This window comes from Schistocerca serialis, chromosome 4, assembly GCF_023864345.2.
Source record: "Schistocerca serialis cubense isolate TAMUIC-IGC-003099 chromosome 4, iqSchSeri2.2, whole genome shotgun sequence".
In the NCBI taxonomy this organism is placed as follows: Eukaryota; Metazoa; Arthropoda; class Insecta; order Orthoptera; family Acrididae; genus Schistocerca; species Schistocerca serialis.
The window spans coordinates 756,112,372-756,130,249 of NC_064641.1; the positions used below are offsets into that span (position 1 = coordinate 756,112,372).

At 46.9% G+C, this 17,878-nt stretch overlaps 1 protein-coding gene across 1 annotated transcript in view; it reads right to left on the bottom strand.

Annotated features, from left to right (window-relative positions):
• LOC126473299 (neprilysin-1-like) overlaps positions 1–14,286 on the bottom strand; it is a 548,467-nt gene extending 534,181 nt beyond the window's left edge. The window contains exon 1 of the mRNA XM_050100269.1: positions 13,075–14,286. Within this exon, the coding sequence (XP_049956226.1) occupies positions 13,075–13,402 (328 nt within the window). The 5' untranslated portion in view covers positions 13,403–14,286. The remainder of the gene's footprint in view (positions 1–13,074) is intronic.
• Positions 14,287–17,878: the final 3,592 nt, after the last annotated feature.

Genomic DNA, 17,878 nt, shown 5'->3' on the forward strand with positions numbered 1-17,878 from the left:
CTGCACTAATTTACGAGATGTGTTTAACTGGAATGAACAGTCACATAGCTGTCGCAGTGGATGTTACTGCATTGCCTAGTGGGTGGTTTGATAATGAGCTTGGGCTCGAAACTAGCCATCAAGTAATAAAGAAAATTAATATTGCAACTTGGACGATTCTCAGCAAGCTGGTGAACCACACAATTGCTGACGTCACACATTGCAGAATCCCGGAAATTAGTATATATTAATTAAAACAAAACTTGATTATATACAATATTTCTAGTTTTCCCCCCAGAAGGAAATTCTAGGGCGAACCAACTCTTGAGAAAGCAACTAGGGGTTTTCAATTATTAATATACAGGGTCATCCAGATGGAATGGTCATATTCAGGGACATGACAGGAACGATCACTCGAAGCAAAAAAAGTCGTAAACATGGGCTCTAAAATACATACTTTAAGAGTAGTGAACCCTTATTCAGTAGAAGGGATGTATTTCACTGTATCGGAGATGAAGAAGTGCTCCTAACTCTTAAGATATACACTTCAGAGTCCGTGTTTATTGCAGTTTTTTGCTTCAAATGATCGTTCGTGTCGTATCCCTAGATACTGACAATTCCTCCTAGGAGACCGTGTATTTATGAAGGGTGCTTTAAAGACTCCGCTTCAAATGTGTATGGGTGATAGATCACATCATACGGAATAGTTTTTGTTCGAGACGAAATGGTCACTAATGCTTCCCGGCAACGCTAGGTATCATTTTGTTGAATTCTGCAGCCCTGGGAAGACGATATTTCAGCGAACTAGCAGGGCCTACTAAAAAGTGTGCAACATCTGCATACTACGTACCACAGTGAACTGATAGAGTGATTTTTAACAAGAAAACCTTAAGAACGAGAGTCTCTGACTGCAGAAATATATTTTGGAAGCATATCAGTAACTTTAACTTTGCTCGGCCTGGTCCCTTTCATCCAGAATATATGACTAAATTATAGGCAATATACATTCGGTACGGAGCCACAGAGCGCCTTCGTACTGTCACCTCTCGTGGGTTAATTAATAATAACGGACGCGTAGCATCGCTGGAACACAAGATCTTTTTTATTATTGATTGTGCCCCTGAGAGGCCACAGGACATATGAACCCAGTAGCGTTTCTATGCAAGCAGGCTTCAGTAATACGTCGTTTCATATCATCAGCGGTAGTTGCTGTGTTCTCGTAGGCAACGTTATTAAACTTTCCCCACAGGAAAAAATCTACGGGCGTCAGGTCCGACGAACAGGCCGGCCAAGGTGCAGGTCCCCTGCGTCCAACTCAGCGATTTGAAAATAATTCGTGAAGATTTTCTGTAGTACTTCGTGCGCTACGGTCTGGACAGCCATAATATTGGCAACACATGTTCCTCCTAGTCTGCAGAAGAACATATTCAGGCATGCGTGGAAGATGGTCTATTAGGAGTCTACGATTCTTACCTACGTTCGGTGTTCCGTCTACGAAAAACGGGCCTATGAGCTGTGTGCACTATCTCACACCACAAGTTTACACTCCTTAGACGCTGACGTTCCAACTGACGGAGTCTTGCATCGGCGATTTACCTGGCCATGATTGGTAAACGTGGCTTCACTTCTAAACAAGATATATGATACATCTTGAGCTAATGACCATGTACAGAAAATAACACGAGTCTCATAATCGTTTCCACGCCTCTCTCGACTAAGAGAGATGTGATAGGGATAGAACCTACGTCAATTGAGAATGCATAGGACACTTGCCTGACCGGTGCTGCTTCCTCGTGCGATTCCGCTGGTGCTAACATGCACACCAGCAGCAACAGGAGGAAGAACATTAATTTCCTTCTCTTCAGTCGTCACTTGTGGCCTTCAGTTATATTGTCTAGGTGTTACAATACCACTTTCACGTAACTAGTTTAAGAGGTTGATAAATAATTGCCGAGATGTTGACGTCTGTTGGCATATCTTGCGCATACATCGTACAAGAAGGGACTGCATGCTTCCTACACTGTTCACACACCATGAGCATGTCGGTTTTTTCTGCATTGGTAAATCCCTTCGCTCACTCACGACCTATTACTTGGAGCGTCACACACTAACTGACTAGCAAGTCGCAATGCACTCAAGAAACACGCAAGCACACTGCAAGCAAACATAACAACCTCATACCTGGCAACTACATACGTTGAATGGCACAAACCAGTGTCGGTGTCTAAACTTTTCAAAATACGATAGCTCGTAAACGACTCGAACTAGGCTCCTACAACAAACACCACTGACATTCTTATCTAGCCTACTTTTAGTTTGTTAGCGTCAATAGACATTTTTCCATGTAAAAAACGTTATAACTGCACAAAAAACACACTTTATAAGTATTATTACAATATTTTTATTGGGTAACAATACGAGCTCCTGAATACCAATCCCTTTTATGAAAACAACACATTAGCATTTTCCATTACCGCAATATCTTCAGTGCAAGTTTCAGGTGATTCACCTGTATACCAAATGTCTGAAACGCTTGTCGTGAACTTGTTGGGCAGATTGTTCTGTTGTATTGGGACATGAACGTTAAGAAAAAAATGCGATACGTTGCGCCGTTTCCGAGTTATTTAGCATTGAAGTTAGCCAATCAGGTCGTTGCGCGCACGAATTCAAGTTTCTGCTAACCAAACAAAGCGGTCGTTAGGTAACACCGCCCCTGGCAGGTCGCTTGAATGCGAGCGCGCGACGCCCCGATTGGCTACATTCAGTGCTTAATAACTCGGGAACGGTGCAACGTATCGAATTTCTTTCTTAACATTTATGTCTGAGTACAACCTGCTCTGTAACATCCCTACAAGCATTTCACACATTTTCTGACCACCCTGTATATATATACAGGGTGTTACAAAAAGGTACGGCCAAACTTTCAGGAAATATTCCTCACACACAAAGAAAGATGATATGTTATGTGGACATGTGTCGGGAAACGCTTAATTTCCATGTTAGAGCTCAATTTAGTTTCGTTAGTATGTACTGTACTTCCTCGATTCACCGCCAGTTGGCCCAATTGAAGGAAAGTAATGTTGGCTTCGGTGCTTGTGTTGACATGCGACTCATTGCTCTACAGTACTAGCATCAAGCACATCAGTACGAAGCATCAACAGGTTAGTGTTCATCACGAACGTGGTTTTGCATCAGTGCAATGTTTGCAAATGCGGAGTTGGCAGATGCCCACTTGATGTGCTGCTAGAACATGTGCCTTTACAAGTACGACACAACATGTGGTTCATGCACGATGGAGCTCCTGCACATTTCAGTCGAAGTGTTCGTACGCTTCTCAACAACAGATTCGGTGACCGATGGATTGGTAGCGGCGGACCAATTCCATGGCCTCCACGCTCTCCTGACGTCAACCCTCTTGACTTTCATTTATGGGGGCATTTGAGGGCTCTTGTCTACGCAACCCCGGTACCAAATGTAGAGACTCATCGTGCTCGTATTGTGGACGGCTGTGATAGAATACGCCATTCTCCAGGGCTGCATCAGCGCATCAGGGATTCCATGCGACGGAGGGTGTACGCATGTATCCTCGCTAACGGAGGACATTTTGAACATTTCCTGTAACAAAGTGTTTGAAATCACGCTGGTACGTTCTGTTGCTGTGTCTTTCCATTCCATGATTAATGTGATTTGAAGAGAAGTAATAAAATGAGCTCTAACATGGAAAGTAAGCGTTTCCGGACACATGTCCACATAACATATTTTCTTTCTTTGTGTGTGAGGAATGTTTCCTGAAAGTTTGGCCGTACCATTTTGTAATACCCTGTATAACACCAATCATCTCGCTTACCTCAGGCAAGTACCAGACACAAACAGAACAATCATCACATTTCACAGACACCAAAAAACTACAGAAATAATCACACACTCACACGTACACAGGGGAGTAAAAGACGAAAGGCTACAAACTCCTCCTCACACTTCCTCAAACGGGGGAAAGTAAAAGATGAGAGCAGCATGAACAGGACACTTCCGCTGGAGACGCTGCCCCCGAAACAGTAGTGCATATGATTAGCTTTCACATATAGGAACAAAAACGCGGCAAGAGACTTTAATGTACGTAGGTTGGAACTTAAATAGCAGTAAAACTGCTGTGGAGACACTATGCAATGGAATCTACTATTGTCGCTGATAGCACACGTTGTTGACATACCTACCTTACCTCCGAGGAAATGGACTCGCCCGTCCCAAGTCACCGGCGTGCGCAGCGAGCGGTCTAACGTAACGGTGTCACTGTGTTTTCGAAACAGGAAAAACGGAGTTGGATCAAGATTGAATGTGCCAGAGGTCGTACAGCACGGCAGTGTCATCAAGGTCTTCAAGACGCGTGCGGGGAATCGGCATTACCGCACAGAACAGTGGCACGTTGAGTAAAAGCTTTCAACGAAGGTCGCCAAACTGGCAGACATGCATCGGACAGGTCGTCCTAGCGTCTCTGAAGAAGACATGCATGATGTTGCCGCGTTAGTGGACAGTGATCGACGCCATACGATTCGTCAGGTCGCCCACGAAACCGGATTAGCGGATACGACTGTGCTTCGCATCCTGAAGGAACGCCTGAGCATGCGAAAAATTGCATCACGATGGGTTCCGCATGACTTGACGGAAATGCAGAAATGGATGCGTTACAACGCTGCTCAGACGCATTTGGAGCGCTATGAGCGCGAAGGAGAGGCTTTCTTATGCCCTATCGTGACACTGGATGAGACATGGGCCACATCGTACGAGCCAAAACTGAAATGCCAGTCCAACGAATGACATCATTACGGGTCGCCGCGAAAGTCGGAAGTGTGTCAGAGGCCCAGTATGGTGGAAGTGATGGTGATTCTCGTGTACGACTGTGATGATGATATCCTAACGCATTACGTTCCTCCACGGCAGACCGTCAATGCACAGTATTGCCGTTCGTTTTTGGAGCATCACCTGCGGCCAGCTTTCTGAAAGGAGCGGCGACACTTTCTGCGCAATCCACCCATCATTTTGCACGACAATGCGCCGACGCATACAGCGCAAACTGTGGCTGCTCTGTTCGGTCGATGGGACTGGAAAGTACTGTACCATCCATCATACTCCCCGAACTTGAGTCCTCGTGACTTTGATTTGACTCCGAAGATGAAGTAACCACTTTGTGACATTCGCTTCAGAACTGTTCCAGAGATTCGACAGGCATTAGGGCGCTCCAATCACACCATCGACAAAACAGGCTCCGCTAACGAACGGTATATTACGCCTTCCACATCGCTGGCAACGGATTCTACACAACGATGGTGACTACTTTGAAGGACAGTAACAGGTGCAAACATGCAACTCTTTTGTACCGGTTGTGAATAAATAGTTGCCACTGTTTAAGTTCCAACCCTCGTATGATAAGCGTGTATAGTATGTTTTATTATATGTATGTGTTATCGTGTTTGTATGAGAAATCATAATCTTAGCCAGTGTTATTCAAGGGCATCGTCGCAAATGGACCAAGTGCATTTGTGAATGGAATGATGCATATGACATGAATACATGATGCTGTGATTGTGTGAGTAAACCAGAGGGTGTTTCATATTCAGGTAACTACAGGGGATAGGCAAAATAATGTGAACAGTAGTAGTAATGGGTTGGTTGTGTTTGACAGTCAACAACGCAGGTAAAGCACATGTCGCGCTGGACTGTGTGTGTTCAGAACGGACAAGGCATCAGTGCAGGTTGTTTACGAGTAGTACACACTTTGTATTAATATTCAGAGGCCGAGGTTGACGTGCAATGAAAGACATAATAGAGTTCCAAAGAGGGCAGTTTGTGAGGGCCCGATTAGCTGGATCATTAGTAACAAGGCAGCCTAGTTATTGAATGTTTCAAGAGCAAACTGTTTCAACACTCATGACAGCCTATACAAAACAGAGGAACACATCATTGTGTAAACGTTATAGTAGACGCAAATTGAAACTAAGTGATAGAGATCGTCGTACGCTAACACGAATTGTGTCAAAGCAACACAAAACTACGGCGGCTAAAGTGACTGCAGAGCTCAACATGAATATTTGAGACTCCGTATCTATCGATACTCTCCGCCGAGAACTCCATAAAGTGAATATTCATGGACGAGCTGCTAGACCGAAACAATTAGTGACTACAACCAACGCAAAGAAGCGTAAAACATGGCGACAGGAGCATAAATCCTGGACGGCTGGCCCGCAGCTCGTGGTCGTGCGGTAGCGTTCTCGCTTCCCACGCTCGGGTTCCCGGGTTCGATTCCTGGCGGGGTCAGGGATTTTCTCTGCCTCGTGATGGCTGGGTGTTGTGTGACGTCCTTAGGTTGGTTAGGTTTAAGTAGTTCTAAGTTCTAGGGGACTGATGACCATAGATGTTAAGTCCCATAGTGCTCAGAGCCATTTGAACCATTTGAACCTGGACGGCTGATCAGTGGAAAAACGTCATATGGTCCGACGAGTCAACGTTTTCGTTATTTCCAACATCGGGCCGGATTTACGTCTGAAGAACGCCAAAAGAAACCCACAATCCTGATTGCTTGATTCCAAGGAGGTGGAAGTGTGATGGCGTGGGCAACCATATCATGGTATTCTACTGGTCCCACCATTACTCTCAAAGCCTGAGTTACAGCCAATGGTTATGTGAACATTTTAGGTGATCAGGTGCGCCCCACGATTCAAATGTTTCTCCCCAACAATGATTCCATACTCCAGGACGATAATGCACTCATTCACACAGCCAGGACGGTACAATCGCGCTATAAGGAGGATGTAACTGAAATGCAGCACAGTCCCCAGACTTGGACATTATCGAACCCTTGTGAGCGGTATTGGAACACAGACACAGGAGCATATTTCTGCCTCCCTCGTCTCTACAGGAGTTAGCAGAGGTTCTGATCGAAGTGTGGCATAACATTCCACTGGAGACTATGCAATCATTAAATGCCACTATTCCAAGAAGAATCGCAGCTGTATTACGGGCAAATGGGGGCCCAACCCCTTATTAATAAACAATTCACAAGTAAGTACAGGTGTTCACATCACTTTACCTATCCCCTGTATATGATTATACATATCAAAGCCATTAAAATAGCTCCAAAAAAAAAAGGTCTTTCGAAGACGCTGGGTGACACCACTCTCACACTGCGAGACATTTTGGGAGACTTGTCTCATCCTCTCGTGGTACAATTGAGGATTGGTCCTCCGGAAGAGGGGCCTTGAAACCAGACCTTGACAGCAACCTGCTGTGTCACCAGATGACCCGTCTGTGGTCTTCTGTACGAGAAAAGCGTCAGTCATGAAGCAGTGTTGTGTAACAACACTGGCAACATACGGCAGAGATGACGCACATTGTGACATTTCAGGCTCTCGGAAGCATAAGCTTTAATCCCACGTTTCACACCACAGCTGAGCAAAGATGCAGTAGCTGACGCGTGACGTCGTAAAGTTGACTGAGGTACGAATGACAGATGCTACCACAGTTACACCTACGAGGGAACTGAACCGCCTTGCGATCTGGTTTGGTGCTGTGATAAAATATGGAGGAAATACTCCCTACCCTACGCGCCAGATTTCATATTTTGTTCATTAATTTATGACTAAATTATCGTTCAGGTTTTGTTTGTAATAGTAAGGGAGAACCTGTTAATGTTGACCTATAATTATATGATCATGTCATCATTTTATTAACGTATTTTAGGAATAACTGAGCAACCAAAAGAAGCCGAATCACTTCGTGAGTTATCAGCTTCGCTGCGAATTACCGACTAGCGAAGCGATTCTATATCTACATCCACATGGATACTCTGCAAATCACATTTAAGTGCCTGGCAGAGGGTTCATCGAACCACATTCACAATTCTCTATTATTCGCATTCGTGCTAAACGGTTCTCAGTAGTGGAAGGCGGGGCCGAAGTACTAGGTTGGATGTGTTGCCGCATGTGTGTAAGATCGAAAATCTGCAAACAGCGCAGAGAATAACTGATTATAGGAAAGTGTAATCTGATTTGTGAAATGTTAACAATATTTGCTACTATGTTTACAAGTGAGAATGAATTATATTTTCGTATAATAAGAATGATTTGTAACTTAGGGTGCGTTTCTTGTAGTCGTGCGATACCCATACCATATTATTCACGCAATGTGCATAATAATAAATGGATGACATCCCTATAAACTTTGGAATTTATTATTTCAGTAAGTGAGCATTTGCCTGTTTATTAGTAATTCCACCGGCTGGGGTGGCCGAGCGGTTCTAGGCGCTACAGTCTGGAACCGCGCGACCGCTGCGGTCGCAGGTTCGAATCCTGCCTCGGGCATGGATGCGTGTGATGTTCTTAGGTTAGTTAGGTTTAAGTAGTTCTAAGTTCTAGGGGACTGATGATCTCAGAAGTTCAGTCCCATAGTGCTCAGAGCCATTTGAACCATTAGTAATTCCATTAGGCCTAAAGCCTCACATCAAACTGAGTGGACTCAAGATCTTTGTGGTATGTCTGTGCTGAGATGATGACATCACTTGAAGACGGCAGATTGAAACGTGCCCATCGGTTCGTTTCGTGTAACCTGACTTGTCACCTGAGCGATACGTTTGATTCCCTGTTATAGAGCCTGCCACACCACATTTTACCCTGGCAAGACTGCACTAAACCTCTGTTGGTGGAGGGGGAGGTGGAGATTAATGTTTAACGCCCCGTCGACAATAAACCTCTGGAGAGGTGATAGACCAAACTACCAGGTGTAGAAGTATGAAACCGGAATTTGGTTTGCAATAGTTACACGTTTGTTGTTTGAAGCTGATAAACAGTGTTTTATTAAAAATAATCTCCATTGCTATTTATACATTTCTCCCATTCTCCCACCTCTCCGGCAGGCTAGGAATGCCACGCCAAAATAAAAAAAATAAAAAATTACTTCTTTAGAAGCGCACCTATTAGCGATCCATTTTAGTAAATTTTCATATAAACTGAAGCGTTGTTCATCGAGAGCGTGTCCCAGTCATGCAAATGGATGATAATTGGACGGAGCCAAGTCTGGAGAATAAGCCGCATGCTCTAGTACTTCCCAACTGAACGCCTCGATCGTTTCCCTGACACTTTTGCTGCGTTGATAGGGCGTTATCATGGAGCAATATGACATTGTGTGCGTTTTTCCATATTCCGGTCGTAACGCTCGATTTCAATCGATCATTTGCTATTGGCAGTGATCAGTGTTAACGGTTTCACGAGGTTTTAGCAGCTCGCAATAGATGACACCCTTCTGACCCCACCAAACACACAGAATTGTCTTCTTTCCAAAGCAGCTTGGTCTTGCACTGGATGTCGATGGTTTGCCTGGATTCACCCATGATTTACGAAGCTGAGGATTCTCTATTTCTCATAACCTGTCGCTATTCGGTGTAAAAACGACTTTGTTATGTATCTGGCGAGCAGCATTTCACAAGTGGTCTTTCGATTTCCTTGATGTCTTATTCAGTCATTTCCCACTTTCTGCACCTTTCCCATAGCTTTTAACCGAAGAGAAACTGCTATTCTGTCACATTCAATTATTCCGCGAGTTCCTGCTGAGTTTGATTATCATCTTCATCCAATAAGGCCTGCAATTCGTTGCCTTCAAACTTTTTCCGTGGTTTCCCGCGCTCGTCGTTTATCACGTCAAAATCATCACTTTTGAATTTTCTGAACCACTCAAAACACTATGTTTCACAAGAGCATGTTCGCCGAAAGCTTCGACAATCATTTGATGTGATTCTACAGCAGTCTTCTTCAAACGGTAACAGAAAACCAACGCTGTCCGCAAATCGTAGTTCGTGGACACAAAACTCGACATGTTTACGGGTTTGAAACAGATACCAATGCATGGAACTTGGGTTACTGTGTATTGACATTCGTCGTCAGCCGTTACAAGAAGCAGATGGCACTGCAGACGCGGTATCACGGGCCCTGACGTTTTGCCATTCGTGCACCCAGGTTCGTCGTTGAATACACCATCGCAGGCGCTGATGCAGCGTCAAGGGTAACCGCAGCCATTGTCCATGCTGCTGCATACGTCGTCGAACTGTTCGTGCAGATGTTTGTTGTCTTGCAAACGTCCCCATCTGTTGACTCAGGGATCGAGACGTGGCTGCGCGATCCGTTACAGCCATGCGGATAAGATGCCTGTCATCTCGACTGCTAGTGATACGAGGCTGTTGGAATCCAGCACGGCATTCCGTATTACCCTCCTGAACCCACCGATTCCCATATTCTGCTAACAGTCATTAGATCTCGACCAACGCGACAGGCAACAATCCGACCTTTATCAACGTGATGGTATGCATTTCTCCTCCTTACACGAGGCATCACAACAATGTTTCACCAGGCAACGCCGGTCAGCTGCTGTTTGTGTATTAGAAATCGGTTGGAAACTTTCCTCATGTCAGCACGTCATAGGTGTCGCCACCGGCGCCAACCTTGTGTGAATGCTCTGAAAAGCAAATCATTTGCATATCACAGCATCTTCTTCCTGTCTGTTAAATTTATCGTCTGTAGCACGTCATCTTTGTGGTGTAGGAATTTTAAATGCCAGTAGTGTATATATCCTACGCCTGGCCGAAACTCCTGTAGTAGAATATATATATATACCCCAGTCCGCAGCTCGTGGTCTTGCGGTAGCGTTCTCGCTTCCCGGCGGGGTCAGGGATTTTTCCTGTCTCGAGAGGACTGGGTGTTGTTGTGTCGTCTTCATCATCATCATTCATCCCCATTACGGTCGGAGGAAGGCAATGGCAAACCACCTCCGCTAGGGCCTTGCCTAGTCGGCGGTGGGGGTCTCCCGCATCGTTCCCATACGCTCCTCGGAGTATGGGACCTCATCATCGTCATCATCATTATATATCCCCCAACGTACAGGTTTTCTGTGAAACGCGAGAAATAAAATGTTATGTTGCACTTAGCTGTGCTGTGAAAATGTGCGTCTCCGTATCCTTTCTCGCAGTGCTAACTACCATAGCAGGGCTTTCAAACATTTAGACAAAAGTTTCGCCGCGCGGAGTGGCCGTGTGATTTGAGGCGCCATGTCACGGATTGCGCGGGCCCCCCTATCGGAGGTTCGAGTTCTCCCTCGTGTATGGATGTGTGTGCGTGTGTGTGTTGTTCTTAGCGGAATTTAGTTTACTTTAGTGTACGTCTAGGGACCGATGACCTAAGCTGTCTGGTCCCTTAGGAATTCACACACACAAAACTTTCCGTACATGTATAGTTTTTAAAAAGTTGTATGGGCAACAATGTGATGTTTTGGTTTATTTCTCAGAGTCGGTTTTAAAAGAAAACTGTTGTATTAGAAAAGTTGTATTTATGGCTTATCTGCTTCTGACTATATCAAAACTTTGTAATGCTTCCAGTTCACTGATTAAAATTGTGAGAAATAATTTCATTGAAGATACTATCCTCACAGGTTCAGGAGGTGGAAAGGTTTCTCGCATATCCCGTATACTGATAGCCCCGACCCATTTACCCATTCAGTATGAGCGAATCAAGGTTTCGTTTGCGGTAACAACAAACAAGGTTCAACGTGAGACATTCAAATAGTTAGCAATTGATTTATGACGATAGTGTTTTTCCCATAAGTTGTATGTTGCCCTTTCACGAACTAGTAGTTCAGAACACCAGTTCATACTCTTACCATAAATATCCGTAAAAAGTTATAAATTCTGAAATTTTGTAATTGTATTGTGTACACTAAACTTTTAAAAAACCTTAAAAACAGTGAAAAGCGAAAACAAAATGGTTCAAATGGCTCTGAGCACTATAGGACTTAACATCTGAGGTCATCAGTCCCCTAGAACTTAGAACTACTTAAACCTAACTAACCTAAGGCCATCACACACATCCATGCCCGAGGCAGGATTCGAAACTGCGACCGTAGCGGTCGCGCGGTTCCAGACTGAAGCACCTAGAACCGCTCGGCCACAAAGGCCGGCTACGAAAACAAAGGAGTCTTTTTCATTCATATTCTGTGTTGTTGTGGTCTTCGGTCCAGGGACTGGTTTCATGGAGCTCTCCATTCTACTCTATCCCGTACAAGCCTCTTCATCTCCGAGTAACTACTGCAACCTACATCCTTCTGAATCTGCTGAGTGTATTCATCTCTTGGTCTCCCTCTACGATTTTTACCCTCCAATATTAAATTGGTGATGTGATGTCTCAGAACGTGTCCTACCAACCGATACTTCTTTTAGTCATGTTGTGCCAAGCAGTCCTCTTCTCCCCAATTCTATTCAGTACCTCCTCACTAATTACGTGATCCAACCACCTGATTTCAGCATTCCTCTGTAGCACCAGATTTCGAAAGCTTCTGTTTTCTTCCTGTCTAAACTATTTATCGTCCATGTTTCGCTTCCATACATGACTACACTCCACTTCCTGAACTTATATCAATACTCGATGTTAACAAATTTCTCTTCTTCAGAAACGCTTTCCATGCCATTGCAAGCCTACATTTTATATCCTCTCTACTTCGAACATCATCAGTTATTTTGCTCCCCAAATAACAAAACTCATCTACTACCTTAAGTGTCTCATTTCCTATTCTAATTCCCTCAGCATCATCTGATTTAATTCGACTGCATTCCATATTATTTATTATAAAATCGAGTTTCATACCTTCAACGTGGGAGAAGTCGCAATGAGGAGCCGAAATATGTGCCCTAACACAATTTCCAGGAATATCCATACATTCTTAGTGATTGTGATAGCCAGTAAATAATATGTAGAGCAGCTTTATTGATTATTATTTGCAAATAGTTTTCAACTCGAATAAAACTGTTGCTTGAATGGTTAAATAAAGCAAAGAGACACTTATAAAAGAAGTATATTCTATTACAACCCCTTTTCCTTCGCTCCACCAGTTACACAAGAAATAGCGTGTCTCCCCATAGATCACGTGACACGACTTTGACCTTGAGCTCGCACTGCCAGAGGTGACGGATACCACCTGCACCATCAGCGGGCAGGTGTCGGGTGAGGGCATACAGCGTGCGAAGGCTAGACTAGCATAGATTAGGCTAGGCAATGCTAGGCCTACCTGTGCGCTGGCAAGAGGACCAAGATAGCGCGGCGAGCGCCAAGAAGGCGAGGCAGGCGACGAACAGCGCTAACACGGCAGCCGCGAGGCAACGCTCCAGCGCCGTGTGGCCGCCGCCTCCGCTTCCGCCGCCGCCGCCGCCGCCTCCCGCCGTCACCACTACGACGCTTGCCGCTCCAACCGCCCCCGCGGGAGCGTACTTGACTGCGGGGGCGGGCGCGCCGCCTCCGCCGGCCGCAGGCCTCGACCCACCGTCCCTCAGCAGTGTCTCTTTCTCCGCGTCACGCAGAAAACCATTGTTGGCGGAGGAACGCTTGGCGTCCTCCATGGCACACCGCTCAGCACGCTCTTCGGCGAGTTCCCAGCATTCCAGGGGTTCACACCTCTCTCAAACTGCGCTGCAGAACTCTGTATACTGTCTCTGCCCTTCCCATGATCAACTCCGACGCATTGTGCGTTGTAAACAGCTTAGCACTTTTTCGCTTCTATTCGACAGTAATAAAACTGTGCAGAGGTCTTTTCTTTGTAGCTATTTTCCTCCTAGCTATCTCTCCAGCATCACTGAAACAGGTCTGCTACCCAATATATGCTGCAAGCGTCTAGCGTCGTCACTATTGTTAATCTAGCACATTGCCAGCTGGAGATGTATCGCAGAGCTAGTACAATACCAGGAAAAAACGCTACTGACGTAGTAGTTGCTCGGTGTTAATAATTGTCTCCTAGGCATTTCAGTCTGCAGTCGTTTTCGATGACAAAGCAAGAGAGGGATCTACAGCTTATCTACATAACGTTCAGTTGCTGCACACCCATTTGTTAAAAATCGTCAGGAATTAAATTGGATCACTTCGCCTTCTCTTACAATGAAACACAGTATGATGCTCCTGTCAGCAGTGTGCAGTCCAAACTGTGCATTCTAGGAATTGCAGTGGAAGCGTCGGGGTTTACTAACACCTGCCGCTGCGTGTTGCGGCAGCCGGGTAGACACTGCGCTTCGCGAAGCGGCGGTGCTTCTGCAACTCGCGCGCCACGTGCTCCAGCACCACTCTGGCCGTGGAGGGGAGCCGTAGGAGGGGGTACGGCCTCGAGGGTTGGGAGGGGCGTGGAGGAGGGGGGACAGGGTACGTGGCGCGGGAATCCGCTGGACGCGCCGGTCGAAAGCCGCAGCAGCCGCGTGGTCTAATCGGGTCAGTCGGCTGACTGGTTTACGCGCACGGTCCGTTTCACTCGTGACAAGTGCGACCGCGACGTGTCACAGCGACGCCGGCGGCGACAGTGGCAGGAGTCGCGTCGCGCGGTCGCCGTATCCAATTAGCGCTAAAGACCTGCGGCGTGCGCAGTCAGACGGAGTGCCCGCGGGCTGGCTTGGCGACCCGCGCAGCGTGTGGCCGTGGGCCGCGCGGCCACATCGCACAGGGCTGGCAGGCTGTGTCGAGCGTCCGGCTGCACTGAGCTGGCGCCGGCGGCGGCGGCGGCGGAGGCGGCGGAGTCGCGGCGCGCAGGTGGCTGGGGTAGCCGCGGGAGGGGCGGCGCACAGTAGGAGGCGGAGGGGGAGGGGGCATCGATCCCCGGCCGCAGCCCCCACTAGCGTCGCCACCCTGCGGCGGCCGTGGGGCGCGCTCTTCGCGTCGCTCAGAAGTAAACAAACACTGAGCGACTGAGCACCCTGCTCCAAAGACTTCATCTGCTACGCTAGCTGGCCCATGCATTCGAACTGCTGCCAACGTATCGAATTACACGCTGAGGTCACAGAAATCATGTGATAGCGATAAGCACAGATACACATGGCGGTGCTACCTCGTACACACGGTATAAAATGATCGTGAATTGGCAGAACTGTTATTTGTACTCAGGTGATTCGTGTGAAAAGGTTTTCGACGTGATTGTGGCCGCACGTCGGAAGTAACGGACTTTGAACGCGGAATGGCAGTAGGAGTTAGACGCATGGGGCATTCCGTTTCGGAAAGCGTTGGGGTATTCAATAATCTGAGATCCAGTGTCAAGAGTGCACCGAGAATACCAAATTTCACGCATCACCTCACACCACAGACAACGACCGAGAGCATGGGCATTTGCGTATTCTCAGTGCTAATAGACAAGCAACACTGCGTGAAATAACACCAGAAATCAATGCCAGACGTACGCCGAACGTATCCGTTAGGGCAGTGTGCAAAATTGGGCATTAATGGGCTATGCCAGCAACGATCGATGCAAGTGCCTTTGCTAACAGCACGACATCGGCTGCAGCACCTTTCCTGGGCTCGAGATCATATCGGTTAGAGACTATAGCACTGGTAAACCGTGCGCTGGTCAGATGATTCCCAGTTTCAGTTCGCAAGAGCTGACCCCACTAAACCATGAATCCAGATTGTCAACAAGGCACTGTGCAAGCTGGTGGTGGTTCCATAATGGTGTGGGCTGTGTTTACATGGAATGGACTGGGTCCTCTGGTGCAAATGAGCCGATCGTTGACTGGAAATGCCTATATTCCGCTACATGGAGATCATTTGCAGCCATTCATGGACTTTGTCTTTAAACAAAGATGAAATTTTTATGGATGATAAACAACGCGCCATGTCACTGGGTCACATTTTTTCGCGATTGGTTTGAAAAACATTCTGGACAATGAGAGAATGATTTGGCCACCCAAATCATCCAACATGAATCCCATCAAACATCTTGGGACATAATCGAGAGGTCAATTCGTGCACATAACTCTGCATCGGCAACACTTTCGCGATTATGGTCAACTATGGAGGCAGAATGACTTAAAATTTCAGCAGAGGGCTTCCAACGACTTGCCAGTCGCTGTGGCCGAGCGGTCCTTGGCGCTTCAGCCCGGAACCGCGCTGCTGCTACGGTCGCAGGTTGGAATCCTACCTCGGGCATGGATGTGTGTGATGTCCTTAGATTTAAGTAGTTAGGTTGTCCGCCCCCGGTAGCTGAGTGGTCAGCGTGACAGACTGTCAATCGCATGGGCCTGGGTTCGATTTCCGGCTGGGTCGGAGATTTTCTCCTCTCACGGACTGGGTGTTGTCCTAATCATCATCATTTCATCCCCATCGACGTGCAAGTCGCCGAAGTGGCGTCAAATCGAAAGACTTGCACCCGGCGAACGGTCTAGCCGACGGGAGTAGTTAGGTTTAAGTAGTTCTAAGTCTAGGGGACTGATGACCTCAGGTGTTAAGTCCCGTAGTGCTTAGAGCCATTTGAACCACTTTCCAACGACTTATTGAGTCCATGCCACGTCGAGGTGCTGCACTACGCCAGGCAAAAGGAGGTCCGACACGATATTAGGAGGTTTCCCATGACTATTCACCTCATTGTAGTACTGCTCTATCGCTCACTTCGGGTGTGACGAGCCGTAACCACTTGTTAGTTCTTATGTTTGTCTTTCAGAAAATACATCATCAATATTCCATCTTTTACAGTTGAAGCTTGGTAATCTGTCATACGATCCTCTTAAACAGTCTGTCTCCATTGATCCCAGTCTTCTCCATCTCGGAATAGTTGGCGCAATCTTTGGTTTGTGTGGTGCATTCATCGTCAGTGATCTCCCCTGTAATCGTTTCCCTTCAGCTTTGCCTTGGATGGTCGTCTTTCTATGTTACCCTCGTAACGTTCCAATTATGTGCTTCCTGGAAAGAAATACAGGACAATCTCTTCTTTGTCATTCGTTCTTGAAGAATTGATTTATTGGTTCGTCTATTCAGTCATGACATTCTTACCAACCTCCTGTATGTCCACAATTCTTTTGTGATCGCTGTCAATTTCTGTCCAAGTTTCAGTCCCATTGAGAAAAACTGGAAACACCACAGATTTCAGCGCACTCAATTTAGTAAGTCTGTATTGTATGCATCGTATTGTATGTTAATCGGGGGCCTAGAAACGACGGAGGGGCTCCGTCCCCGCCGCAGCCGCAGTGGTCCACAACCCTACGACGATTACCGCAGTCCACTTCACCCCACCGCCGCCCCACACCGAACCACTCTTTCCGGGTTATTGTGCGGTTCGGCCCCCTGTACCCCCCCCCCCTCCCACCTCCCCTCTCAGGGAACGTCTCACACCAGACGAGTGTAACCCCTATATTTTGCGTGGTAGAGTAATGGTGGGGTGCGCGTACGTGGAGAACTTGTTTGCGCAGCAATCGCCGAGCATAGTGTAGCTGAGGCGGAATAGGGAGAACCAGCCCGCATTCGCCGAGGCAGATAGAAAACCGCCTAAAAACCATCCACAGACTGGCCAGCTCACCGGACCTCGACACAAGTCCGCCGGGCGGTTTCGTGCCGGGGACCAGGCGCTCCTTCACGGCCGGAAAGCCGTGCTTTAGACCGCACGGCTAACCAGGCGGGCAAGTCTGGTTACAGCTCGATCTTTCGAAATCACAGTCCGAGAGGAGCACCATCGCTATCCATATTTCCTCTGTCGAGCTGGTCCCTTTCCGAATAACTGAGCGCAGGGGGCAAAGTGATATACACTGTGCAAAAGAAATTAAAGTTTCACTTTTTCGAAAACCCGCTCATTTTCCCCCACTGCGATACAGAAATGTGAAATTTGGCACAATGGTGCTTACAACCTTCCTCTGCAACAATGCAAAAGCGCGGCATCCTTCGTCAGTCTCGGACTTGACTTAGCTTCAAACAGCAAGGTGTCGCCACGTGCGGAAAGAAGGCCAATGCTCAGATGTTCATGTGAAGTATAGGGTCGGTTAATGAGGTCACATTGTCACCAAATTTCACTACAATAATGCCCAATACCGCAGCGGACGTGACACACGATGGGAAGGTTGTCACATCGCCCTCCTCAG